The 26425-nt window shown below is 54.1% G+C and overlaps 1 protein-coding gene across 4 annotated transcripts in view; it reads left to right on the top strand.

Moving 5' to 3' along the window:
- Positions 1–26425, top strand: part of RPTOR (regulatory associated protein of MTOR complex 1) — a 235351-nt gene that overhangs the window by 39332 nt on the left and 169594 nt on the right. For 2 of the 4 annotated variants that reach the window (XM_031469283.2, XM_064495402.1), the window contains exons 2-3: positions 12479–12581; positions 23178–23260. In XM_031469283.2, coding sequence (XP_031325143.2) covers positions 12479–12581; positions 23178–23260 — 186 coding nt within the window. Of the gene's footprint in view, positions 1–12478; positions 12582–22546; positions 22685–23177; positions 23261–26425 lie in introns of those variants that run through there. The other 2 variants (XM_064495403.1, XM_064495406.1) reach the window with 2 other exon arrangements.

Genomic DNA, 26425 nt, shown 5'->3' with positions numbered 1-26425 from the left:
TCGCAGACCTATCCCTCCCGCCGGCCACCAGGAGGGCCCGCCCCGTCTCAGGCCCTGGGTCCACGGCGCTGGGCCAGCCCCAGAACGAGCCGGGGCCGCGTCAGAAGGACATGGGTGTGCCGCCCAGGAACCGGCGTCACGCTGGCTCTGTTCGTCCTCTGTCGTCCTGGTTTGGAAGTGCGAGCAGCTGCGCGCAGCTCCGGGGCTGCGGGGCGGCGGGGGGTCGGGCACCGAGCTGCTGTTGTCTATGATGGCTCCTACTCCCAGATCTTTAAGGAAGTGGCTTCCTTAGCCGCGGAAAAAGTGTTGGCGCAGTCTTCAGAAATACGTGCAGGTGTGCGGCGGTTTTCTTGGTGAGCGACGTCTCCGCCCCCGTCTTGCCTTTGTGGAGGCTGTTGATTAATTTGGATTTGGGGAGTCGTCCTGTTGTGCTCACTTTGTTTTGGTGATGAGACTGTGGGACTGGTTGCCTGAGGCAAGTCTCAGGCTTCTGTTTGGATCCGTCCATCCGTCCATCGTCCAGCCAGCCGTCTGTGCTGCTCACCTGCTCGTTCGTCTGTTTCTCTGTACACCCATCCCCTCATTCACTCACAGTGTGTCCATATGTCTCAGTAGCTATTTATCAGTAGATAAATGGAGCATCTGTTTGCATCCATTTGCTCACTCACGTGGAGGCCTGTGCGGGGGGAGGGTTGCCTTGCACACCTCCCTGTGCAATCAGCAGGGCCTTTCTCGGAGTGAAGCACTGCTCTGGATGACTGGCGGGGGCTGCTCAGGTTGGAGGCTCACCGTCTGACCAGGCAGGTGGCGCGGCACAGACCCCCGGGCTGCAGAGCCGGGCAGGTGTCAGTTGTTGGGACGCTCAGGCCTCATCGGGTGGCTGCTTGCTGCATGTCTGTGCGCCACACGTCTGAGTGCCCTCCATCCATGTTTTTAAAAAAATTGATTAAATCCTTGTTCACAATAGGAAAATAGAATTTTTATTATAATGCTGCTGAGATATGTAAAAACGAATGCTACATATGAATTCTTTATGGTTAACGAATTTTATATAGTTTTTGATCCAAAACCAACATAGAAATGAAATATAAATCCAACTGTAAAGCCAATAAAATCCAAATGAACACCATCAATTTATTGCGACAAAATGATGCAGTTTGGCTGATGGTAAATTGCTGAAGTTTTCAATGGTAGAAAGGATGTATTTGTATTTAAGATTTTTAACTGTGGTCACTCAATTCCTTTGACTTTGAGAATGATAGGTGATTCTGTCAGTTTACCTTTCTACACATTTTTAATAGGTGACATACATCCATGTGTTCAGAAACCCAGATGCCACGGAGAGGTGAACTGAGAGGACCCTCCAGTGCCCCCTCCCTCCGCTCTGTCATGCACGAGGCTCTCCAGTCTCTGGCGCGTCCCTCTAGCAGGTGGAACACACACTTGCATGTCCCTCCTTCTCTTCGGCAGAAGTTGCGTTTGTACACATTGCTCTGCGATGTCCTTCTTTCACCTAACGGGATATTCTTGGCTCTTCCCGCACCTGTACGTGGAAGGCCTGGGGCCGTCATTTGCCTTGCTGTCTGTACACCGATGTGCTTGTTTTAACCTCCGGCCCACACCTTTCCTCGTGGTCCCCCGACAGCCGTGTGCAGTAGGTGGCGGTGGTGAGGAGCAGATCCTGGGACTCAGAGCGGCTGGTGAGAGGCAAGGCTAGGAACTGACCCCTGGATCCTGGGCCTGTTCGACTCCAAAGGTCGTGGTCACTGCTGCCGTCTCTGGCCCCCGTGGCCGCTCGGAGTGCAGTGAGGCCGGGAACCGCTCCTCCTCGGGTCCAGCCCCAGCCGCCGCCGACGTCCCCTAAGGCTCTCCGGGGGAGAAGACATTCAGAGGCCAAAATCATCACTGGATTTAACTCTGGGCATTCTGTGCGTTACTCCAGCTCAGCCAACGGCAAATCAGGGGGTGGAAGACACACAAAGGTTTTCCCAAGGTGCGATTACCCCAGCAGGCGGCCCCTCTGCCCCCAGTCTCACACGGCCCAGCTGGCCGAGTCTGCGGAGGGGAGGAGGAAACGAGAGGCCAGAGCTGGGTCGCCCCTGGACCGTCACCGTCAGGAATCTTCCCGAGCCCGGACACACTCAGTCTGAAGGCACCAAAAGTACGCCTGAGCTCACGGTCATCTAGACGGAAGCTGGTGCCGGCAGCTCTGTTACTTCTGGATGGCAGGTCGGAGGTGGGGAGGTTCAGGAGTGCCCCACGAGCGGGCCGACGGCAGGCCCGCGGGGTGTTACATTACAGGTGTCGGAGCCCACGCCCGGAGGTTCAGCAGAAAAGGACCGCGTTGCAGGATCTCCAGGAGGACCCAGGCTGGACCCTGAGGTTGTAAAGACCTCAAGGGGCTTCTGTGGCTGCTGAACAGCCGGGACACGGGGATGACCCCTGTGGGGCCCGGCATTGCTGGGCTGAGGACCCAGTTCTCGGGTGAGTGTGTCTCGCCCAGGCCGCACACCGACCCCTCAGCTGCAAGCGAGTCTGAGACACAGTCGTGTTTATTTTCTGCCTTGAGAAGGTGGGGCCACCGCATGGGAGGCTATCAGATGTGCAGGAGAGGGGACAGACGGCAGGCACCTGTGGCTTTCCCCGTGGGGGTGGAGTTTCAGCCACTCAGGACCTTTCTTCTCCGATATCCCCAGCGGCACATGCCGGCCCCAGTTCTCCTTGAAATAGGGGTTTCTTTCTCTCCTGCTCTCCCCACACCTGGTGCCAGCCTCCTTGTCTCCCTGTAGCAGCTGCCTGGCTTCCTCCAGGCTCTGCCTTCCCCGGGGAATGTTAGCCATCGTCACGACTTGGTCTCCCTGGGAACACGCGTCTGCCTCGACGACGCAGGGGCCCGAGCGCCAGCTCCGGGCTGCGGTGCTGTTGTCAGTCCGCGGGGAGCGGTGGGGCCTTTGAGAGCAGCTTCACAATAACGTTGGCCCAGCCAGGAGGCTGCGTGGGAGCAGAACAGCCCCGTGTAGCAGCCTCCGGCTTCTGCGTGCAAAGATGCCCGCTATCAAGGTGTTCCAGCCACTCGGGTGTAGTTCTTGAGCTGGTGTGGGAGCTCTGTGTACTTTGGTTTGTTTTGAGATTTGTTTTTATGAGGTCTGCACCATGGGTGACATATTGCTGGATAATAGGGTGGAAGAACGATTAGTCCTGAATGAGTGAGTCAGCCCCCCGCTGCTAATTGTAGTTTACATTAGGAGTGGTAAGGCGGCGTCGGTGTTTTATGAAATAACGGGAAGCTCTAAACAACCTTGAAATCAATCTGTTTATTGAATCAGAAAATCTCGTTGTTCCCACAAAAGCAGTTTTAGCTGTGGGCTTGGCCTTGTGTTCTAACCCGGGAAGGAGGGAGGAGCTTAGACAGAGCCCTTTGCTGCACCTGCTCTGCCAAGACCAGGTGTTTGTTGGTCGTCAGCCCACATGCAGCTGGGTTAGCAGAGCTCTCAGGAGGGGGTGAGAACACGCTGTCCCTGTGGGCTTGTGGGGAATCGCTGCCCTGGGTTCCTCACCCCGGCCCGGCCCCTGGCCTGCTCGTCGTCTTGGATAATAGTGTAAGCTTCAGCCAGCCCAACGAGCTCCTCTGTGTACCTTCAGGATATAATAACAATTATATGCACACACACGCACACGTGTGAAAATCCTTGACTGGTGGGATGCGGTCATTTTTATAATGTTTCCCTCTGCTTAGAGAAGTAATGTGTGTTCACGGTTGAAAATTTGAAAATACACTCACAGAAGGGCCAGCTACAAAGAGGGACCGCCCATTTTCTCCGTTCCCCGGAGGTGATGGCCACCTGGGACCCGTGACCTCTGCGTGTGTGCATTTGCACACTAGGACTCGTAATTAGGACCCGGATGGGCCCCCCTCTGCCCTCAGGCTCTGTTGAGGGTGTCCCAAACCATGGAACATCCTTTGAAAAGGCGTCTTTTCCAACAGCCCTACTGAGATACGGGGCGCACACTGCAGACTTTGCCTGCTGACCAACTGTTGTGTGACCTGGAACGCGCGGGAAGGGTGGTGCGATGTTCCTGCTCGTGACAGATAGCGCTCTTTGACCTGTGCCCTCAACCGCCCCTCCACTCAGATCTCAGGCTTCAACAGAAGGGTTGACGGGTTTAGGCTGCACATTGTTGAATTCTGTAGAGTTAATTTGCAAGTGTATGTATCTTCTTCATATTATTTATACCTCTGTGACAAACAAGTACTTTTAGTTTCATACTTTAAAAAAATGGAAGTATAGTTGATTTACAGTGTTGTGTTAGTTTCTGGTGTACAGAAGAGGGATTCGGTTGTGTGTAGGTATGTGTATAGATATACTTACACACACATATATAATCTTTTTTCATTGTAGGTATTACAAGCTATTGAATATAGTTCCCTGTGCTGTATAGTAAGACCTTGTTGTTTATCTATTTTGTATATAGTAGTTTGTATCTGCTAATCTCAAACTACTAATTTACCCCTCCTCCCCCTTTCCCCTTTGGTAATCATAAGTTTGTTTTCTATGTCTGTGAGTGTTTCTGTTTTACAAATAAGTTCACATGTATTATATTTTAGATTCCATGTGTAAGTGATGTATGATATTTGTCTTTCTCTTTTTTTACTTCACTTAGTATGATCATCTCTATGCCCATCCATGTTGCTGCAAATGGCATTATTTCGTTCTTTTTTATGGCTGAATAGTATTCCGTTGTATAAATATACCACATCTTCTTTATCCAGTCATCTGTAGATGGACACTTAGGTTGTTTCCATGTCTTGGCTGTTGTAAATAGTGCTGCTGTGAACACTGGGGTGCAGGTGTCTTTTCAAATTAAGAGTTCCCCCTTGGTATATGCCCAGGAGTAGGATTATTGGATCACATGGTAACTCTACTTTTAGTTTTTTAGGGAACCTCCATACTGTCCTCCATAGGGGCTGCACCAGTTTGCATTCCCACCAGCAGTGTAAGAGAGCTCCTTTTCCCCCACAGCCTCGCCAGCATTTATTATTTGTAGACTTTTTAATGATGGCCATTCTGACCGGTGTGAGTTGATACCTCATTGTAGTTTTATTTTGCATTTCTCTGATAATTAGCGATGTTGAGCATCGTTTCATGTGCCCGTTACATATACATTTAAATTTCACCTCATAAGGTGCTACAAGAAAAGGCAAGGAAGTAATTTTTGTCCCTCACTCAGGCTCATCAGTGCAAGTGGACTGGCTCCTCAGACCGCGGGTGTATGTGTCGCGTTCGAACCCCATCACAGACGCCCAGGTTTGCGAAGGTGGCACCGGGGGGACTCCTGTTTAATGAAGGAGCCACAGAAATGTTCAGTATGGGATTCCTTTAAGAAGAGATTTCTTTCGTTTGTTTAAAGCAGTTGTGATCTCTATTTTGTATGCAGTTCTTTAATTTGATTTTTAGAAACCTGTGTTTCCCGAGGGCCTGTGGCCTTGGTCCCGAGCGTGTGGGTGGGGTGGGAAGGGGGGCCCTGCGCACGTCTGAGCCAGTAGTCCCGGACGAGACTTTCTCATTTTTGATGTTGAAAGGTTGCCTCTTGTGTCTTTGCTTTTTATTACACTGTTTTGTGGGAGCAGAGGTAGATTCAAAATCAGGGAAATATAGACAGAATTTGGCCTCAAAAAAGAGTGCTTAAACCCGAACTAGGCCTGTGGCTCAGGGTCACACACGGCGTTCACACCTTCCCAGTCCCACTGAAACCAGCGGCGGCCGCACCCGCAGGCCCGGCCGGGAAGGGCCTGTTTTGTTTAAGGGTCTGGTTGCAAAAAATCTGTCTGATGTGCTTCTTGCGAGGTTTGTTGTTCTCGTCTTCCCAGCCGTCCCTGGGAGGGGGGTTATAGGCAAACCGGGTTTTCCTTTTCTTCCACAACTCGATTCCCCCACGCCTCCTGTGGCGTAGCTACTCTGTTTGCTGTATGTTCTAGTTTCTGACTTTCTTCATAAATTATGCATTTGTGTAGCTTCGGGTCTGCTCAAAGTTTTTGCTTGATGCTCTGAATCTTAATGAGCACTGCTGGGAATTGGGTGGCTTTGCCTCAAACGGGGGGAGTTGTGAGTGCTGTGGCATGGATGGCAGGGCTGGTCTTGCTTCCTGTTTCTTTTCCATCACGCTCAGTGGTTCACACTGGAAGCAGTAGGAGTGAGTCAGACTCAGTCCGGGGAGCAGAGAGCAGTGATTGGCCATTTAACCTGCTAACTCTTCATTCTGCAGAGCAGCCTGGGTGTCACTGCGCGGCGGCCTGTGAATTACACTCAGGTTCGATCCGCTGTGTCTTTTAAAAAATAGATGGTTTATCAGATCAATTAAGGAGGAAGAAGCCGAGAAAGGACTTCTCTGTGATTTTGTTTTGAATTCTTTGGTGAGAGGCATTAATGTATTTTTAAGCAGCAGGGTGACAAGCCGTACACAGAGGCTCTCAAGCAGGGGTGGTGAATCTGCAGTTCCAAAATCCAGAAGCTCCAAACTCTGGAAGTATTCTCACAGCTCATTTGGTGGCAAAGCTGGATGTGACCTGGTGTGAGGCTGCTGATAGTGGACATCTGTGCACGTCACGGGGGAGATTTTGATGGTTTTGAATAGACTGTTACTCCAGACCCTTCCCTGTGTGTTATACGAGGTATGGGGTATGTACCATATTATCCTTCAGAAAGTCTGAAAAATCCTGAATTTCACAGCACATTTGGCACCAGAGGATTGTACGGGAAGCTGCCCAGGCTGTTAGAGCAGCGTCGGGCCCTCACTTCCCCGCTGCCCTCAGCCTCTCCCACCTCGTAGCCAAGGTGCAGTTGAGACCTCTGGGTTGGGCTCAGAAGCACAAGGCAGCCTGCTCCGTGCCTTTAGGGGAGTTTCCAGTGTGGCCAGAGAGATCGGTCCTGGAGTCAGAACTCTAAGGACCAGACAGACCTCGGGGTCTGAGACGTCATCCGCATCATCTTTGGGTGAGTGGATTAACTGTTCAGGAGATGCTGGAGCTAGCTGACGTGTCCACGGCCACACGTTCTCAGTGGCCACCTGGTGTTTCAGACCTCAGGATGAGTCTCTTCAAATTCAGAATTAACCTTAGGGATGGAACTGTCACTTTCGATCATGTCGCATTGGAGAAGAAATGTTTTAAAGTCCAAAATGGTTATTTTATGTACTTTTATGCAACTTTTGGTACACTATATTTGATAGCCCTTACATTTTTTCTTTTTGTTTATTTTTTTTTTTTAAGTGGAGGTACTGGGGAATTGAACCCAACACCTCGTGCATGCTGAGCACACACTCCACCACTGAGCTGCACCCTCCCTCAGCCCTTCTATTTTCTTAGTGCTGTAACTTATTAAAAACCACGAATGTAGAATTTTTGTAATAAGGTTACCATAGAAATGAAAATACAATACCAAAAAGACACTTTAGGGTATAGCTAAGAATTAAAAACTCGCCAACGCCATTAAAATTTGCAGGGGGGCCCATACATTTGATTGGCTTAAGGACACTTACTGGTAATATCTTTTGCCCAGCCGTGGAATTAAGCTGGTAGCTAGGTGTTAGGCCAGATCCACGCTTGTAGTTCAGTATATTCTTGAGACTCTCCCTCTTGCTTTTTTTAAAAGGGACAGGGCGGCGAGCTGGCCCCGGGGTGTGGCATAAGCGGGAAGAGTCAGATGAGCTCCCTTCACATCCTCATCGGCGCGGCGGCGGCGGCGGCGGCGGCGGAGCGCAGCACACTCGGCCTTCCCCTCCCAGGGCCCGGCGCCCCGGCGCCCCGCCCTCCAGGCCGCCGCCGCCGCCGCCGAGGTGCTGCGGGCAGTGCCGTCTGCGGGTGCCGTCTGGGGTGACGGAGGCTGCGCCGGGGCGGGCGGTGCCGCCCGGCGGGACTCGAGCCGAGCTGGTGCTTCGGGAGTGTTTCTGTCTAAGGCCTCGGGCCTCGGAGATCACGATGCTTATGATTACATCAGAGACCGCTGATTTGCCTGAGCGTTGCCTGTTTTAAGTTCCTCACCTGCAGTTGTAGAGGTGGGGTGCAGTTTGTCTAGAGCGTCGGCCCGGGCAGGAGGACGAGGGTTAGGGTCGGAGACCACTGGAATGCCCCCCCCCCCCCGCCTCCCTGGCCCCACGGAGACGAGGAGGAAAAGCAGACCCCCGGTTCCGCCCTGGCGCCCGCACGCAAATCCCAGCTCCCTGAGGGCCTCCCTGGGGGGCGGCACCACCACCTGGTCTGGTTCGCGGCGGAGGAGTCGCCGCCCGGCGCCGGCCAGGCGGGGGTGAGCCCTGGGAGTGCGGGCCCTTCAGCCGAGGAGCCGTCGGGCTGTGCTGCCTGGAGGTGCGAGGAGGGGCGGCGTGGGGGTGCCCGAGGGCCCGGCAGCCCAGGGCCCGCGGCTCCCCCTTCCTCTGCCCCCTTGGGGCCCACCCCCCGGTGACGGACGTCTGAAAGGAACACAGCGATCAGGAGTGGGTTCTCGTCGCAGGTCGAGGACAGACTAGGCTCTGTGGCGCAGCGGACGGTCAGCAGAGACCCCGATCACACAGGACACTTCCCCCGCGGAAGCCTCCGTCCACCCAGAGTGGCCGGCGGGAGGGCTGAGGAAGGCGACCTGGAACTCGCCCCAGGGTTGGAATCTAGGCGGTGTGGAGACCTCAAAGTCCCCGTTACAGAGCACGGGGGAAATGCCCTTGATTTAAAACTGGTGAGGGCGTTAGTAGCTGTTCACCATGGCTGAAGGAAGACCACGCAGGTCTCTCCAGAAACTTAATTTTAGGCAGCTTAGCCTCAGACTGAGTTTGCTATAAAATAATCAGCTGTATGGGATTATTGATACTGACCAGTTAAATGTTGGAAAATGACTAACAACTAAAACTTTTGTTACTGTCTGATTGATTTTTCAGCCCTTCCCCCGACATTCGGCCAAGGGACCATTTGTGTCTTACGGTTCAGAATGAGAAGATTCTGGCCTGTGTTCCTCTCTTCAGTATGTCTTTGGAGGCAGGGGTGCAGTTCCCTTAAAAAGTGAAATTATTATAAATAAATGGGTTTTTTTTAAGTGTTGGGAGAGGAGAGACAAAAACGCTTTTCTTTCCCTTGTACAAGTTTCAGTTCTGTTGTGAACAGAAGACTGTTTTCTTGATGTAATAAAGACTATCGTATGTCACATCAGTAACCATCATCACTTTTAATGATGAGACATTTATGACAGCTTTATTAAAACCAGGTGCAAAGATCACCACTATCATCATTTTGTAATTGTTAGTAATGTGATTTGGGGGGATCTGGGCAACGCTGTGGGACCTAAAAGAGAAAAAGAGGAATGATCTGTTGGAAAGAATGAGGTAGACTCATCATTATTCACAGACAGTGTATTTTTACACTGACAAAATCTGAAGGGAGTCACCTAAAGCCAGTTATGTTTAATTAAGATTTAGTGAAGTGACTAAGCATTATTGTGATGTATCAGCAAGTATCAGTAAGAAATTGCTCCGGGCAAGATACACGTATAGCAGCGGATTACCCCCAGATATTCACAAGCTACCCAGGAACAATCTTCAAAGAAGCGAACAAGCCTTCTTGGCGAAGAAAACTGGAAAAACATTGCTGAGAGAAGTTAAAAGAACATTTGAATAGGCAGTGAAGCACGCCGTGTTCCCACACGGAAGAGCAGACCATCGTAAGGCGGTCACGTCTTGCCAAGTTTAGTTTATATGCTTAATGAAATTTTTTGTGTGTCTTGAATCCACTTTTATTCATTTAACATTTTAAGAATTAAACTTAAGCGTCATTCTATTCAGAGTATATAATGATGTGCTTAAACTAAATTCCTTTATTTGCTTAAAATTTAGGTCTTTCTGACTTGTTTTCTAGGATAAGAAAAGCTGTAAAGAAAATCTTTACACCGGGGGGAGGGTACAGCTCAGTGGTAGAGCACATGCTTAGTGTGCTCAAGGCCCTGGGTTCAACCCCCAGCACCTCCTCTAAAAATAAATAAATAAACCTAATTACCTCCCCCCACCAAAACCTTAATTAATTAATTAATTAAAAAAAGAAAGTCTTTACACCTAGAAAGTTCTCCCTTGTTATATTTTGTATTTCCTGTGACAGGTTCTCACGTGTGGAATTACTGGATCAAAGAAGACAATTTAAAATACTCAGTGTTATCACTAGGCAGTTTGATTAAACCTTTAATCACGATTCCTATGGGATTAAGAAATTGAATAACATTTAGTTTGGGAAAACATAGATGAATATAAATACAGCCAAGTAAAAGTTAGAAAAGATTGTAAGGAAGAAAACTAGGCTCTCCCAAGTGTTGTGAAAACTGTGAAGATAAATTATGTTAATCAGTTGGGTGTGTGACCCAGAGCTAGAATCTGGTCTAGGGGGGCCTGTATGCTAAGGGAGTCACCCCAAGCCTGTGATTTGGGGAGATTATTTAACAGGGGGAATTGGCACCATTGCATAGATTTTTGAGAAAAAAACAATCCTCATCTTGCACCATGTACCAAAGTCACATCCAGTGGGGTTAAAAGGGTTCAATGTAAAACCAGTGAACGCTCTCGAGGAAACTCCTGTGTTCACTCTCCGGGCAGCCGGGCTGCTCTGGGCAGGGCTGGCCCGGGCTCTGCCGGAGGAAGACAGGGGGCCACGGGCTCTGCTCTGACCGGGCCCGGGGGCCTCCCTGTGGGGCTGGCGAGGAGCCCCCAGGCAGAGGCCTAGGCGTCCAAAGGCCCAGGGGTCTTGCAGGACCGAGGTAAGACCTGACGGCCGTGGGGCGTAGGCCGGGGTTGGAGCTATTGAGGTGGGAGGCCCCATAAAAAAGACCAGCAGGACCCCGAGGCAGAGCCACTACTCTCCTGCCGGCACCATCTGGCCCAGCGGCTTTATCTCACTTTTTGCCTGGGAAACGGCTTACTTCTAGGCAAGTGGAACTTACCCCTAAAATTCTATTGGTTCTCTGAGCTAACTCCTGATTGGTCCATTTGTAGTGCTTCATTTGCATGAAGCTCACTCCTGATTGGTAATTTCTCTCACTCCTGATTGGTCCATTTCCCTCACTCCTGATTGGTTATTTCTTTCACTCCTGATTGGTCCATTTCCCTCACTCCTGATTGGTCCATTTCTACAAAGCTTGTTCCTAATTAGTCAACTTTTGTTACACCTTATTTGCATATGATGTTGCAAAGTGTAAACTGGCAGCTTATAAAAGCCTGTGTAAACCTACAGACAGGGGAGTGTTAACTTTTTTGGGCTTGCTGGTGTAATAAACCTGAGTTCTCAACTCTCTGAGTGCTGCTTGGTCTCATAACTGTGCTGTAACACGCTTTTCTGCAACACTGCAGGGCTTTAATAGTGTGTCCAGGGGGCCAGAGATGAATTCTGAAGGATGCAGGGAATGATTGAAAACAGGGCGGTGCACTGATGTGTCTAACAGCCTGGCCTGGGGGAGGCGGGGGTCCCGGAGGGCGACTAGCACAGGTCAGGCATGCTGGTGGCCTGGAGCCAGGGGTAGTGAGGTGGACAGAATCAGGAGCAGGGGGTCATAGGGGAAGCAGGTGGAGGGGAGACGTCTTCCCCCCTACCAGCCTGTTGAAGTGATACCCCCGCTCCCTGCAGAGGTTTGTGGTCTTTGCCTTACTGATTGTGTCTACAAAGAGCACTTGCTGCCTGGCCGGTGCTGAGTGAGCGTCTGCTGAGCAAGTGAAGGAATGAAGGACGAGTCCAGTTTTTTAGTTGAGCAGCTGGGAGGGGACCCTGGAGCAGGGACTGGGCAGGTGTGGAGGAAGGTGTGTCAGCTGACGGGCACAGCACTCTGGATGTCACTAACAGGAAAGGAGTCCATGGCAAACCCCAGGCCAGGGAAGTATTTACGTCGGGTAATGTGGATGCAATCTGCAATGTGTGGAGAGGAGAGGCCACTAACATCAGTAAATAAGTGGTGTATAAACACGAGTAGAAAAGGCACAAACGATAAAAGATACAAATGTTTGAAAAAGAACATTCAGCCTTATTAACACTGAAGAATGCACACTAAATCAGAATGACAACTTTTCTCTCATTGAATGATGAACAATTTTAAGTGATGAGTATAGCACTGAACTGGTCAGAGTGTTAATCCGTGCAGAGTTTTTGCAGAGCAATTTGGCAGAATGTATTAAGTGTCTAAAAATGTTTATATCTTTTGATCAAAAATTCTATTTCTGGAAGCATCTCACAAGGAAGCCCGAGAAAAGCCTCTCCTGCCATGTGTCCCCTGCCCCCATACCTGCCTTTGAGACCCCATCTCCTGGGAAGGGGGTTACTCCTGACGTGCTGCTGGGGCAGCACAGATCCCGGGCGCGTGAGGGTCCGGCTGGGGAGGCAGGGCCTCGCCGGGCTGGGAACGCTATAACGCCTGCAGCTGCACCCGTGCGTTCCACACTGAAGTGCGTGTCTCTTCTCTCCCACCCCCAGATGAAGACGGTCAGCGTCGCCTTAGTCTTGTGCCTGAACGTCGGCGTGGACCCCCCCGACGTGGTGAAGACCACCCCCTGTGCGCGTTTGGAATGCTGGATCGGTAAGCGTGGGTCCCTCCCTTGCGGCCTGCCCTGGGGGCCACCGTGTGGGGGTCTGGGCCTGGGGGCTCACTTTCTGCTGTCCCCGTCCAGTGGGGGCCTGCCACTGGTCTGTGTGAACCTGAAGACTTCCTTTCCTTTTGCAGCTGTGGGACAACCTGGGAGCTATTTTAGGCACACCCACTTGTGGCTTGTAGTGGAGCAAGTGCCTCGGGGAGGTCAGTAAGGCCACGCGTGCTGGGCTGCGTCGTCTGCTCTTTAAACGTGTCCTGCACCTGGCACGTGGCCGCAGCTCCAAGCACTTGGGCTGGGAGGACGGAGGGCCGCTCGCGTCAGGCCTTGGCTGCACGGGGAGGGCTTGCCTGGCTCTTCCCGGGAGGAGATGCGCTCTGGGCCTGGGCGCTGCCCTTGCTGTCCTCGGGAGCGCCCGGCGCAGTGGCGGCTGGACCGGGGGCTGTTCGAAGCCTTCTCATTCCTAATCTTGGGGAGAAAGCATCTGGCCCTCACCACTACGTACCACATCAGCCGGAGCTTTTTAAGATGCCTTTTACGAGGTAAGAAGTTCACTTCTATTCTTAGCTGGCTGAGAGCTTCTGTCAAGAGTCAATGTCGACTCTTCTAAAATGCTTTCTCAGCATCCGTGGAGGTAACCACCTGGTGTTCTTTTTCAGTCTCTTGATGTGGTAAATTACATTGACTGATCTTTGGTCGCTGAGCCAACCTTGACTTTCTGGCACAAGCCTCACTTGTGTTGTTTCTTCTTTACCTGTCCCGTGGATTCGGGTGCTCGTGCCTGTGACAGAGTTCTGCGTCTCTGTTTACGAGGAATACTGGTCTGTAGTCTTCTTATCTTGCAGCGTGTTTGGTTGTGGTCCCAGAACAGCACTGGCCTCATTAAATGAGCTGAGAGCTAGCCCCACCTTCTCTGTTTTATGGAAGAGTTTGTGCTGAATTGTGTGTCACTTCTTCCCTCAAGTTTGGTGTGATTTCCAATGAAGTCCTCGCGGCGTGGATCTGCCTTTGCCTCCGTTGCTCATTGTCAGGCTTCCCTTGTTGGTAGGGTTGGGGCGATGCCCTCTCTACGCCCTCTCCCTGATTTCGCCATCCTAAGCAAAAGCAGAAATTCTCTTTGCTTTGAATAGTGGAAGTTATAAATTATTCCAATCGGAACCGGAGAATACGTTGTTTCTCCCCCTTTACTCACCCGACTAGCTGCTGGGGGTGCCTTAGGGTGACAGCCGCCGGCCGCAGCCGGGCCCTCGCCCCACGCCCAACGAGACTGCGGCCTCCGAGGCCGGCTTTCTTAGAGGCTCTCCTGGCCCTGCGCCTTCTTCCGGTGACTGCCGCCTGACACTGACTTCTTGTTAGTCACCACTGACTGTTTCCACTTCATTTATCCCCTGAGAAAGCTGAATTTAATCAGTTGTTTCCTGTTTCCTCCCTCTTTCACTGCTCTTGCATTTAGGTTTTTTAAGACAGGGCTTCTCAGCCTGGCTCCCAGTGTGGACTCCTGGGGAGGCGGGAGCCGGCGGGGCTGTGTGGGTGGTGGTGTCTGAGTGCAGAGCTGCACCTTCCAGGCCCAGGGCCTTGTTTGTTATTAGATTCCCTGGGGGCCCTTCACCTCCTGCCCTCCCCGCCGAACAGAAACCAAGAGAACCCTCCCTCACCTCTCACCGTCTCCTTGGTCAGTATTTATGGGACAATGTTAATGAGAATGAAAAGAATTCCTTCCTTCCTTGGTGTGAAAAATCCAGAAAATGAATCGATTTTTTAATATTGTGTTCTTAACAATTTTCTGCAATTCAGGAATGTAACCTACTTTGTAATGATTTCGGTGGATTTTGAGTTCAAAAGGGCACATGCCTTTTCTAAGTTGAACATTTTCCATTTGGTGTTTATTGAAAAGTGGGTCCCCGTGATGGCGATTTTAACAATGTGGTACAGGAAGAAGAAACTCTCAGGGATTCGATTCAGCAGGTTTGCAGTGGGTCTAGCAGCCTGTGTTCTAATTTATATTTTGGAAAAAATTTTCAAAAGTTGCAAGTACAGTACTAAGGACCTTTTTTCTGATTCATTGGAAAGTAAGCTGCTGAAACAGTGCCCCACCCCCCGAACCCTTTAGTGTGCGATCCCTGCAAAGGAGGTTTCTCTCCTGTTGAAACAACGCGGCCATCACAGTCAGGATTAAGGCCCCATGGGCAGGAGTGCCACGGGAGACCCGCCTCCTCGTGGCAGGTGGCTGTCGGCCGGCGCGTTGCCGGGCGGCACCGCTCTCGCCACGCGACTGCGGTGCTGCCTGCACTTCCTGGGGGCCCCCCTCGCCCTTTGTGGTTAGCGTTCCGAGGGAGGAGGTGCCTTGACTGTGTGAATACTTCCTTCCTCGTCAGACTTTCAGTGTATTCCACCTGAACTCATGGTGTCCTTTTTCGTATTTCATATTGTAGCTTTATATCCCTGTTTTATATTCTGATCAGTGGAGTATAGTCCAGAATTACCGTCATCTCTCTTTATATGAGGCCTGTTTCCCATTCAGCTGTTGGGAACCCACTCCCACCGGCTTGGGTCGCCTTTTGTCCATCGTCCTGGAGGGCATCCTCACTTCTGTCTGTCTTGCTGTCCCTGCCCCGTTCCTGGGATCGGCAGCCCCCGAGGAGCCCAGGTCCTTCTGGGGGCGTAGGGCGTGTGGAAGCCGAGGGCTGGCTCTGGGTGTTCTCTTTGGGGCTGTCCAGCGTGCGGTTGCTCCCGGCACCTCTCTCACTGGACAGAGCCAGGGAACGCACGTGTGCGTAACGTGTGTTTCTGTGCACACACACTCGTCTGCGTTTCATTACTACCTGTGTGCAGCGAGGCCTGCGCTTACACTCGTGCCTCCCACTCCAGCCCAGAAGGGACTTCCCGTTTTGTAGCTCCTCCCCGACAGTGAGAGCCTCGGTGTCCTTTGTCCCCATTGTGGTTTGTAAGCTGACGAATCCTCTGGTATGAGCCAGCATGTCCTCCCTGCCACCTTGCTGTCTGGGCTCCAGCAGCCCATGGGGGCCATGCCTCCACGGACATGCCTTCCTTCCTTCCCCGTACGGGCTCTCAGCCCCTGGTGGGACTGGTCAGTTCACTCCGGGCTGCCTCCTTTCCCCTGGTCCTGGAGCAGACACCCCCCTTGCCCAGGTCCAGGAAGGAATTTCAGCATTTTCAGCAGGTGCTTTAGGTTTCAGGCTTGGCCAGCCCAGCGGGGATGACAGACCAGTAACCGAGATGGAGAGTCGGGGGCCAGCTGGTGGGAGGTAAGGGGGTGACATTTTGTGTGAGGTCAGGCCCTTCGGGAACACTCAGGGGAGAGCGGTCTCCAGCACATGGCTGTGAAGACGTCTCTGGCTGGAGAAGGGATTGGCGGGGGGTTGCCTGCTGAGGATGGGCAGGGGGCAGAGGCCGAGGAGCGGAGCATGGCCCTGAGGGAGCGGGCAGAGGGGGAGGAGGGCTGGGTGCTACCACGAGAGGAGTTCCAGGGCGGCATTGTCACCAGCTGTGGCGGGAGCTGAGTGAGAGCTGGGGGCCGGGTGGGCGTGGAGGGAGCGTCACGGCTCCCACTGCTCGCCTCCCCTTCACGCTCCAGGCTCCTGACACCCGGGAGCTGATTGCTTTTGGCCGCAGACACATATCAGACTAATGAGCCAGGCTGTGCTGGTAGAAAGGGCTCTGATCTCCGGGATGAGCGGTCTGGGGGCTGGGGGAGGGGCTGGAGTCTTCTGTTCCGGGCCCTTCCGTGTGTCTGCACGTGAGGCTCTGCACGCACCTCCCAGAGGTTCCGCGGGTGGTGCACGAGTGTTGCTGTAGTGGCCCTGTAGGTTTTGGGGTGACGGGGAGCTTGGTGGCCCAGCAATCAGGTAGAAGACACACTGTGTGCTCTGGGATGACGGCCAGCCCACCCTCCCTGCCCCAAAGCCAAGGCCCAGTTCCGAGCTCCGGCTGGCAAGGGGGATCCCAGGCGCCAAGCAGCGGGCAACATGGGCGGACGTGGGGCCCAGGCTTGGTCCTGCCCGCCCTGCGTGTCCCTGGATAAGAAGATGCTATTTTATTTCAGGAAAGTGACACTCAGAGAGCAGGGAGAGGCTGTTTTGTTTTATGCCCTGCATTAAATGCTGCAACAGGAAACTAAAAACAATCCTGCTGAAGAACGTTGCCCAGACCTGCTGGAGAAGCCTGCGGGCGAGCGGAGTGCTGCGCAGGGCCATGTGGTGTGGCCGCGCCGCCGCCTGTGCTGGCGGCCCCGCGCCAGGGGAGGGCGGCCCGGGTTTGTCCGGTGCTTGCAGGCGCTGTGATGCTGGGGAAACACTTGGGAGGCTCTCTTTGTTTCTTTTGTTCCTCAGAGGAGAGCGCCTGCCTGTTCCCTCCACACGCGGGCACCGGGAGCCGGGGTCAGTGGGTGAGCAGTGGGGCTGACCTTCGAGGAGCCCCTGGGTTTGCAGACTCTCGCAGGCGGCATCCGCGGCTGCCGTCGGACCCGGGGCTGGTAGCCGGCCGGGCAGCGGGTGTTTGCTGGGTGCAGCCCCTCCTGGCAGGCGCGGCGGTGTGGGCGGGGGCCGGCGTGCCCCCGGGGGCTCAGCTGGGTAGGGCTGCTCGCCCGGGGGGCTGGGGCTGTGCAGTCAGCACAGGCCGTGCGGGTGTGAAGAGCCCGGAGGAGCCCCCCCCTCCCCCGTGCCCGCCGCTGGGGCCTTTGCTCTCGGGGCTCCTGGCTGAGAGCCCTGTTCTCTCTGCCGGGTCACACTGGTCTTTTCAGCAGTTTCTCCATTTCCCCCGAAGGAGGACTGTAACTGCTTGCAGCCTCCCTCCCCCTCTGCTGTGCAGACATTGAGGCCTGTAAGACGGGGGTCCCACCACCCCTTGGCTCTTTTGAGAACCCATCCAGCTCCTGGTGTTTGTATATGACAGCGAGAGACAGCGTGGGGCTTCTACTTTGTGGGTAAGTGGGGAGTGGGGCTGAGGGGTTAGGACGGGCTGGCTGTAGAGAGGGCTCCCGGAGGGTGACGGCTCCCATCCTGGGACCCAGGGGGCCCCCGGCGCCGCCCCGGGCCCAGCCAGACGAAATACCTCCCACCCCGGGCACTCCTGCTTACAGAGTGCATGTAGGTGGTGCCCTGGCGAGTGCAGCGCGGAGCCAGGCAGAACCACTTCCCACTTCACAGGGGCCTTTTTGCCAGTAAGTATTTCCTCAATCAAAAATTAGTTGCTCAAGGTGCACAACTGATACGTGGGAGTCTTTGAAAGACACGCAGAGAAGTTGGGTCCGGCAGGCAGTGCTCAGCTAGCCAGGCAGTGAGCGAATACTTGGGGGATGTCCACTGACAGAAACAAGTGCAAACATCCCTTGAGCAGGGAGCGCGTGCGTCCCGAGGTGCAGCGTCCATCCGTGTGGACAGGTGTGCTGACCCACGGGTGTAGTTGCTGACTTCCCCAGACTGATCAGACCCAGATCAAGAAACAATGTTACCGGCGGGCTGGAAGCCCGCCTGGTCTCTTGTCAGCTTCCCGTCCCCCCCGTCCCCAGTCCTGCCCTGTCCCGGTGGGCCTGGTGGCGCTGCTGGTTTGGGGCGCTGTCTAACTGGGAGCACGTGGAGGCACCGGAGGCCTCTTGGGGGGCGTGTCACAGAAGCAGCATCTCAGAAGCATTCACCGTGCGGGTCCCCAGAGGGGTTGGGAGGAGGCAGGTCACCGGGCCCCGCTGGGCCCCGACCTCTGCCCTCTGCAGTGGGTCCAGGGACACGGCCAGGAGGAGGGGTCTCGGCAGGACCAGCACAGCCTTGGCTGGAGGGTGCGGTGTGCTGACCCCCGCAGTCCTGGTGGTGGAGCGCAGGCTCTGTGGAGGGAAAAGCGGGCCAGACCTGGTGGCTGGCACGTGTGAGTGTGAAGAAGATGTGGTGGGTTGAAAACAAAAAAAGGCTCCACTTTCTGGGTCGGCAAGAGCGCCAGCACCGTCAGTGCCCTTGTGACTTTGGGCCAAGTTGTTCGACTGTTTTGTTTTTTGGTGGGGGGCTGTAATTAGATTTACTTATGTATTCTAAAATTATTTTTTTTTAGTGGAGGCACTGGGGACTGAACCCCGGACCTCGAGCGCGCTGAGCACGCTGAGCTGCACCCTCCCCACGTCCGGCCATTTTAAACTTCAGCTTTCTCTTCTGGGTTGTAGCAAAGGTTGGACTAAGTTCCTGTCAGTGTGAACTTCCAAGCGTCATGAATTACAGAGGGTCACGCTGGAAGTCTTGCAGACAGGAAGATTAAATTTTACACAAATGCCAATTACCACCTACCTTTCCTTCCATCCACCTGCCAACCCTCTCACGCACTCGCTCACCCGCTTCCTTCATTAAACAGAAACCCAGGAAGGCACCGGAAGACAAGTGTTTCACTAGGACTGGCCTGCCTTTTAAAATTTATGTTCTGCCCGCTTCACCCCATGTCAGATTGACAGGACTGTCCACACTTCCCACCCAGGGATTTAATTTCAGTTTATTCACATTATTTAGCTATTTATCTCAGTGAATGTGGTACCACGTGCCCTGTTGTGGTCCTCATCCTTTCCCCTCTGCCCTTCCCTCTCCCACTCGCTGTCAGATTCTTGGGAGAAAACCATAAAACTAATTGGCCGTAGGGATTCCCTGGGGATCGGATGTGACAGCCTCCCTTAGCTGGTGCCGGCCTGATGAATGGTCAGTGGCTGCCCCGCTCCCGCCTTGGGCGGCCGGTACTTTGATCTGAGACCGGGGAGCAGGGAGGGGCTGCCGTCAGCCTGGGGCTCCTAATGAGGGTTCCGGTGTCTGCAGGATGATGCCAGTATGGCAGCCACTCCTCCACCTCCCGCACCTTTCCACAGGCCCTCCGGGAACCCCTGGGGCAGATGGAGTGAGGGGGTGCTGGGCTTTCCAAGGAGATGTGGCTTCCGCCCCATGCCCCCCCCACCCCCCGCTGCCCGCAGCCTGTGGGCCTTTGAACAAACTCCCCCTCCTCCCCGTCTTTGTGGTGGGTCTCTGGAGGACGTGCCTAAGAGCCGCCCCAGGCGCCCCGAGGAAGTGTGGGCGGGCGGCTCAGATGCCCTCTGACCAGCCCTGGCTTTGCCCTGGGCGCCCTGCACGAGGCGTGGCGGCGATGTGACGATTATTTGGTGGTTTCTCTGTGGAAGCGGCGTGTTCTGCTCCCCTTCGCGCTGTTCACACGCTTTGGGCCCTTACTTCTGCCTTTCAGGTCCCCGCTCATGCTCTGGCCAGTCTGACTCAGGTTACAGTGGAGTTGCCCGGGGTCATCTTCAGTCTTCTGAGACCTTCACTCTGTTCCTGCCAGGACAAAGAGTGATGAAGTTAACCTCTCGCTCCTTTAGTTACGCGTTAAAACGAGTCTGCCATACTTGCCCCAGTAGGTTAGTGACAGCCCGATATTCACAGGCCTCCCCGCCAGAGCCGCGCATCAGCCGCCCGGCCTGCTCTGCAGCTCAGGCTCAGACTCTCGGGGGGGGGGGGTCTCTGTGAAAAGTCCTTGGTGACTTTGACGTGTCCATGGTAAAGTTCCCTTCCAGCTCCGAAGTCCTGTTATTTAATTTTATAATTCGCTTTTACTATTGTTTTTCCTCCAAGTAACACATGCATGTCTTAAAAACCAAAGAGCACTGAAAGGTGTGTTAAGAAAGAGCTGTCTCCCCGGCGGCTCTGAGCCCCTTCTCGTCTGTACGTGTGTGCGTAACTTTTCCTCGGTAGTTAAAAATTTGCCAGTTACTTTTATTTGCTAAATTTTCTGTGAACTGAGGAGTCTATTTTATTTTTTTACATGTATTCCCGTACATCTGACACGTGCTAGCAGTGGTGTTTCCAGTGCTCAGATAATCGGTTCCTTTTTACTGTTTTTAAGAGCCCCTGTAGTTCCTGTTGGACCCCGCGGTCTCTGGATGGGGTACGTGGGTATCTTGCGAGTTCTCTCTCTGTCTCTCTGCCTTGTTTCCTGGATCTTCTGTGGTTTATTCCCCAAGAAGAACACGAGACACAGATTGCGTGTCTGCGTATCTGAAAAAGACCTGTCTTCCACTCCCACACTCGAGTCCCAGACTGAAGTGATCTTCATGGGGGCCGAGGGCGTTGCTCTGTTTGTCCCGCTTGCAGTGCTTCTCCCGTCCCTGACCCTGTGCTTGTGATCTGAGCTTCCTCCGGGGACTTGCCTTGCCGTTCGTTGTTAGCGTCTGCATTGCGATGTGCCGGGACGGGGGTTTCCTTGGGCGAGTCCTGGTTGTGGCTCACGGAGCTTCAGAATCTGTTGGTTTATGTCTCTTACCAGTTTGGGGCAGTTACCAGGCATCGTATCTTCAACTGCGTTTTGAGCTCTGCACTTCTCTCTTTCTGAGGCTCTGGTGGCTGCAGGATTAGCCCCTTTGCTATCGTCCCCAGGTCCCTTGAGGCTCTTTTCCTGGGAGCCATTCCGTTTCTGCTCCCGTCCTCTGCCGGGTGGGGCTGTGCGGCGGGGAGAGGGCAGGGGAGCTGAGGCACTTCTCTGTGTGGAAGGTAGTGCCTGAGAGGGAAGCTCGGGGGAGCTGGGGCAGCACTAGCGCTGCCACACGGAAAACAGGAGACTGAAAGCAGTTCGAGAAAGATGTCACTTCAGGACGCTACTTGGCTCAGGCTGAGTACTATTTCCACAAACATCACTAACGTAAAACACTGAACCTTAGTGAAGATGTGACGCGGCCCTGTTGGGAGAGCAGGGATCGGGGGAGCGGGATGGTGGCGGAAGAGAGGCCAGCCCTGCCCTCTGACGGGTGCGGCTTGGGACGTGGCTGGAGGGCAGGGGCTGCTGCTGCTCTGCTGAAAGCCTGCTGGTGCTCTGCCTCGAGCCGAGCACACATGACGACTGCGAGTTTAAAGAGGCCCATGGGGAGGCTCTGGCGAGGAGGGAAGGCTGGTGTGCGAGTGCGGAGAGGTCAGCAATTCAGCGTCTGAGGAAGCGGAGCGATCTGGAGTCCAGGACGTCAGGTGGAGAATTAGTGCCGGTTAGGAGAACTGGGTAGAAGCTGACTTAGGTGTTCTACCCGTCCAGTGGCCTGACCTTTTCCTTTGAGGGAAAAATGCTTTCTAAGCGGAATTAGAGAATTTCTGTTGAAAACACCTTCCCACAGCCATTGAAGTGTGGTCTGTGGACCGCGGTGGGTTCCTGAGACCCCTGCAGGGATCCGCAGGGTGGGGACTGTGTTTGCAATGATGTTCAGGCGTCACTGGCTATTCTGCTCTGCTGACCGGCTGCACTGAGCCTGAGGGAAGGCCGGGGCCTCAGACGACGCGTTGTGGTTTTCGCCTCGGCTGAGCATTCCAGTGAAGACTGTCTGCTTCCCCCAGATCGTCTGAGAAAGCAGCAGAGTTTACTAGCATCTTTGGGTTTCAGCCACTGAACACACACGTTTAGCGGCGGGGAAGGGGAGCCACGGGAGCACCCCTGCCGCGGGCGTGGGGGTCAGGGGGCTGCCCTTGTGTGCTGAGCCATCTGCTGTTTTCAGGGTACAGACAGACAGACCTGGGGTGTTTGCCAGACACTTTCTGGAAGATGAGAGAAGTCACCTTAAGGGAAACAGCTGACAGGATTTGTTGCCGGTGGTAAAATCTGAGACGTCAGGGGATGGGACGGAGATCTGCGTGGCTTAGTGAGCCGCTGTGTTCCAGATGCCCGGTGCTGCTGCTACAGGATCATCTGTGGCTCTCGGACGCGTCCAGAGCGTGGGTGGGCGGGCGGCCCTGAACGTGGTGCGGCCGCGCCGTGGCTTCACGTCCCCGTGGCAGGCGGTCTGTGCCGCCACCTCTTGTCCAGCTTTGCTTTGGTATCGGGGACGAGCCGGGGGGTCGGACACGACTGAGCAGGTGCCCCCCCTCGTCTGAGACACACTCATGCGTCCCCGACCCGACCCCGCAGGCTCGCCGGGGTCCCAGGGGCCGGAGGGGGGCCCGCCCTCGCCCCCCCAACCAGGCTCTGAAGGAGTCTGCCGAAACGTGAGACAGCGCTGCCCTTCTCGTTACGCGGTTTTGGGAAGAAGTCATTTTTCACAAAAGATCTGTTCTCACGCCATGGGTTTGCTGCTGCTTTTAAATGAGTAAGCATAGAAACATTTTTAAAATTTCTCACCTTAATTTTGAGTGTAGTAAGTGCCGATGGATACAACCACATAAACAAAAGCTCTCTGGGGTCCCGCACGACTTCAAAGAGCGTGAAGAGGCCCCGAGACCAGGTGAGCCTCGGGCGTGGCCGGGTAGGGTTGTTTGCCCCCGAGGCCGCTCGTGAGGCGAGCACGTGAACCGGGAGTCAGTGGGCGCTCGGCCCCTCGTGCACGGGGTCCCCGGCCCGACAGAGGCCCACGCTGGGCCCGAACAGGAGCCCGAGGTGAAGCCTCAGGGGCATGGAAACCAGGGGCTGAGATGGCGAATGCGGGTAAAGGGAAACGGCCAGGGGCCGGTGACTTTTACTCAGATTACGGGGAGAGGCGGGCGAACCCAGGTGCACCTCAGGCCCGCGTGCTGGGTGAGTTACGGGGGGGTTAGCGAGGCGGCGGCGCACGAGTAAAGAACGCTCTCTCCGCTTCTCCGCAGATCCTCTGTCCATGGGCCCCCAGAAGGCCCTGGAGACCATCGGGGCCAACCTGCAGAAGCAGTACGAGAACTGGCAGCCGCGGGTAAGCCTCCCCTCTCTCCTGCGCGAGCTCGGCGCCTCGGGGTTGAGCAGCCCTTGAATCGGGTCGTCGCCTCGTGCGGCCGTGACTGGACGCTCCCGGTGGGGACCCGCTGGCCGCCCCTCTGTCCCGTGAGGAGGCGCGCGCCCTGTTGAGAGATGTTCACTGGGTGGCCTGCTGTTTATTTTGCCTAAACTTTCCCCCAAAACACTGAGAAAAGAAACGGCATTTGCACGTTACTCTTAAATTGCGGGTTCATTTTATATGGGAAATGTATTTTCAGTAATTTTCTGCAACTTCAACTACTTAGAGCTGTTGCTCCCGCCTTCGGTCTTCAAACAGCTGAGGAAAAAAGCAGCCAGTGCTCAAAAGATGGCACCTGTTATACGCCGTCTTTGATTGAAAGGCGAGGCTCCTTTTAGGCAGCCTTTTGTTGCTTACAGCTCACACGCTTTTTTTAAAGTGACGTCCGACGTGATAGCTGTGCCCTGCTGCCTTTAAGGTCTCCCGTCGTTGTAAACCACTCACCACCCTATTTCCTTCAGCCTTTCTCATTAACTCGCCTGAGAGCTTAGTAATTCAAATAGGAAGCGAGCCGCCCGGGGTGTTCACGGAGCGCCTCTGCAAGCGGGGTGTGACGCCCCGGGGAGGGCGGGAGCAGGCCGCTCGCCCGCGTGCCGCCCGTGGGCCCGGCCGCGCCGCTAGCAGGGAGCGCCCCACGGGAGCGGTCCAGGCTTCTCCACGGGCCACTTGTGCTCCAGGAGAAGCGCGGGCGCTCCTGCCTGAGACGGCGCCCTCCGGAGTCTCTGCTGCCACTCATGGTGGGGGGTGACCAAGCGTCAAGAACCGCCTCTGCCCTATACGTGTCCTTGTGCCTCGCACCTCTGACCTGTCCAGTCGGCGGCCCCGGACTCTCGTCCTGTTGAAGTAGTTTCTCAGTGGAGATTCTGATCGAGGTCTAAAGGCTTTGCTTCTTCCTCCTTCAAACTGGTGACTCTTGAAGGTTTATGTGAAAACGCGGTAGCCTTTTTCTTGAGAGGACCGTGCCTCGGCTTGGATGAGGGCTGGAGAGATACTGAGATGGTGTGTTTATTTGAAAATGGTTGAGACGCCAGGTGTTATGAGCAGAAAAGAGCTTCCGTGAGGACGTCAGAGGTGCCCCAGGATCTCGGCGAGGCCAGGCAGGCACCTGGGGCGAGTGAGCGGTGCAGACCGACCTTACGGTCCATGTGGGACAGCACACACAGGTGGCATCACGAGACCTGGTGCCACCAGCGTCCGGGAGATGGAGAATCAGCGCCACTGAAGTTTCAAAGAATGCCTTTCTGACTCAGCTGCTTCTGACCGTCTTCTCGGTTTGACTTCGTGCTTTTGCTTTTTGCTAGACACACTTGTTTGAAAAAGAACGTGACCAGATGAATTCAGGTTTCCCGACTGTGTTCTTTGTAGGAAGGGCTTCTGCTATTTTAATTGCTTTCTTCCTTTTAAAGAATTATTGCACAGGAATGATTACAGATAAGTCTTTCAGAATACGTATTTAATGTACTGAGAGATTACGTGTTTATTCCGTTTGGTGTGGTTTACAGGGTTCTTGGCCATCCTGCTGTTGTTGCTTTTGGAGGCCGGGAGTTGACTTACTGCAAGCTCTACCAGCAGGTTAGCTTGGGAGGCGCCAGCGAGTTCATGCTAGCTGACAGTAAGCGGAGTCTTCTAAAGTAGGGTCTGTTATTACTTTTAATCCGAATTTCTGCCTGAGAGCAAGTTTCTTCCATGGTGTCTGGAGAGACATTAACCTGTAGGGCAGGCAACATTAACATGCAGGGAAGTGACTGCAGGTCCAGAAACCACAGTGTGGAATCACATATCAGACTGCGTAGTTATCTTCCCAGGGCGGGTGTCAGCAACCGCGCGGAGCGGTGCGGTCCCCTGGGGGATGGTCATTAGTCTGAGGAAGTTTGTTAAAGTCAGTGGGAGTTCAAGAACAGAGCCACAGAATGATGTTTTGAAGGAGAGCTGGTTCAAAGGGAGAATGCGTCCAGATTATAGGATGTTCAGGAAAAGGTGCCGGTGTGGCGGTGCGGGGGGAGTCCATCTGGGTTGGTTTGCCAAGTGGAGTTGAAATAGGGCGTCAGCCGCGGCCTGGAAAGACGCATCCATGCGGCTGGGCTGGGCCACCGGCCTGTGCTCAGGAGGCAGGGCCACTGCAATGAACATTTGATGCTTGCTTTTCTAAGTGCCAAGACCATTACATTCATCTTTAAGTACAATAAAAATGTTTAGAATTTTGCTGCTGCAAACCGTTAGTGGGCCTTGGGCATTTCAGAGACAAGCCCAAGGTGAAGGATGCAGTGGGGTGCCCGGGTGGCCCGCTGGTGTCCGTCACGGGGCAGTCGTGCTATGTGTTCTGGGGCACATGGCGCGCTTCCCTGCTCCATGTACCTTCACGTGGGCCGCGGCGGGGGGGCCTGGCACCCGATGGCACGGCTCTCAGGTCTGTGCGCGGGCGCCTGGTTCCTAACTAAATCAGGCCCTTTGAAACATTGCAGAGCGAAACACGCCACTTTATTGCACTCCACAGGGCTCTCGAGTTTCCCGCAGTAATAAGGAGAGGTTGATTGCATCTGCAGTGGAACAATGGGGGCGTTATTAGATTCCTAGACCTTTGATGTGGATGCCCACAGGTCTGGTTTTCGCTTTCTCTGTATTCGCTATTGCAAGGCTCGTAGGTCGGGCCAGGGGAAAGAAGGTCATCTTCATTGGCATTTGCGGAAACCCTCGCAGGCCTCCGCAAGTCCCTGGGTGAGGGGCGGGGGCAAGGGCGGGCTGGGGAATCCTGCGACCTCCATCCAGTTCCGGGGTGCGGAAACCTGTCGGCATCGGAGGAGCCGTGCCTTGCAGGCTTGGCTTCCTTCCCGGTGCTAGAGGGCTTCTGGTCTTCCCATCTCACACTTCCAGCTCTGACTGTTCCAGATGAAACGTTCTGACAGAGGTGACTTGGGGTTGAGAGGAGTTTAGAGAAACCATGACGGTGACATTTTTTTCAGAATCGGCCACACTCTCTGGCCCGATTTCCTTGCCAGGCTGATGGAGCCCTTTTCTAAATAATTTATCAGTTTGCCGCGGGTGAAATATTTCCTCTGATTAAATTTAAGACCTTGCCTTATTACC

This window comes from Camelus dromedarius, chromosome 16 (genome assembly GCF_036321535.1).
Source record: "Camelus dromedarius isolate mCamDro1 chromosome 16, mCamDro1.pat, whole genome shotgun sequence".
NCBI classification, from domain to species: domain Eukaryota; kingdom Metazoa; phylum Chordata; class Mammalia; order Artiodactyla; family Camelidae; genus Camelus; species Camelus dromedarius.
Note: the sequence above shows the minus strand (reverse complement) of the source record. Positions and strands in the feature narration are given on the sequence as shown.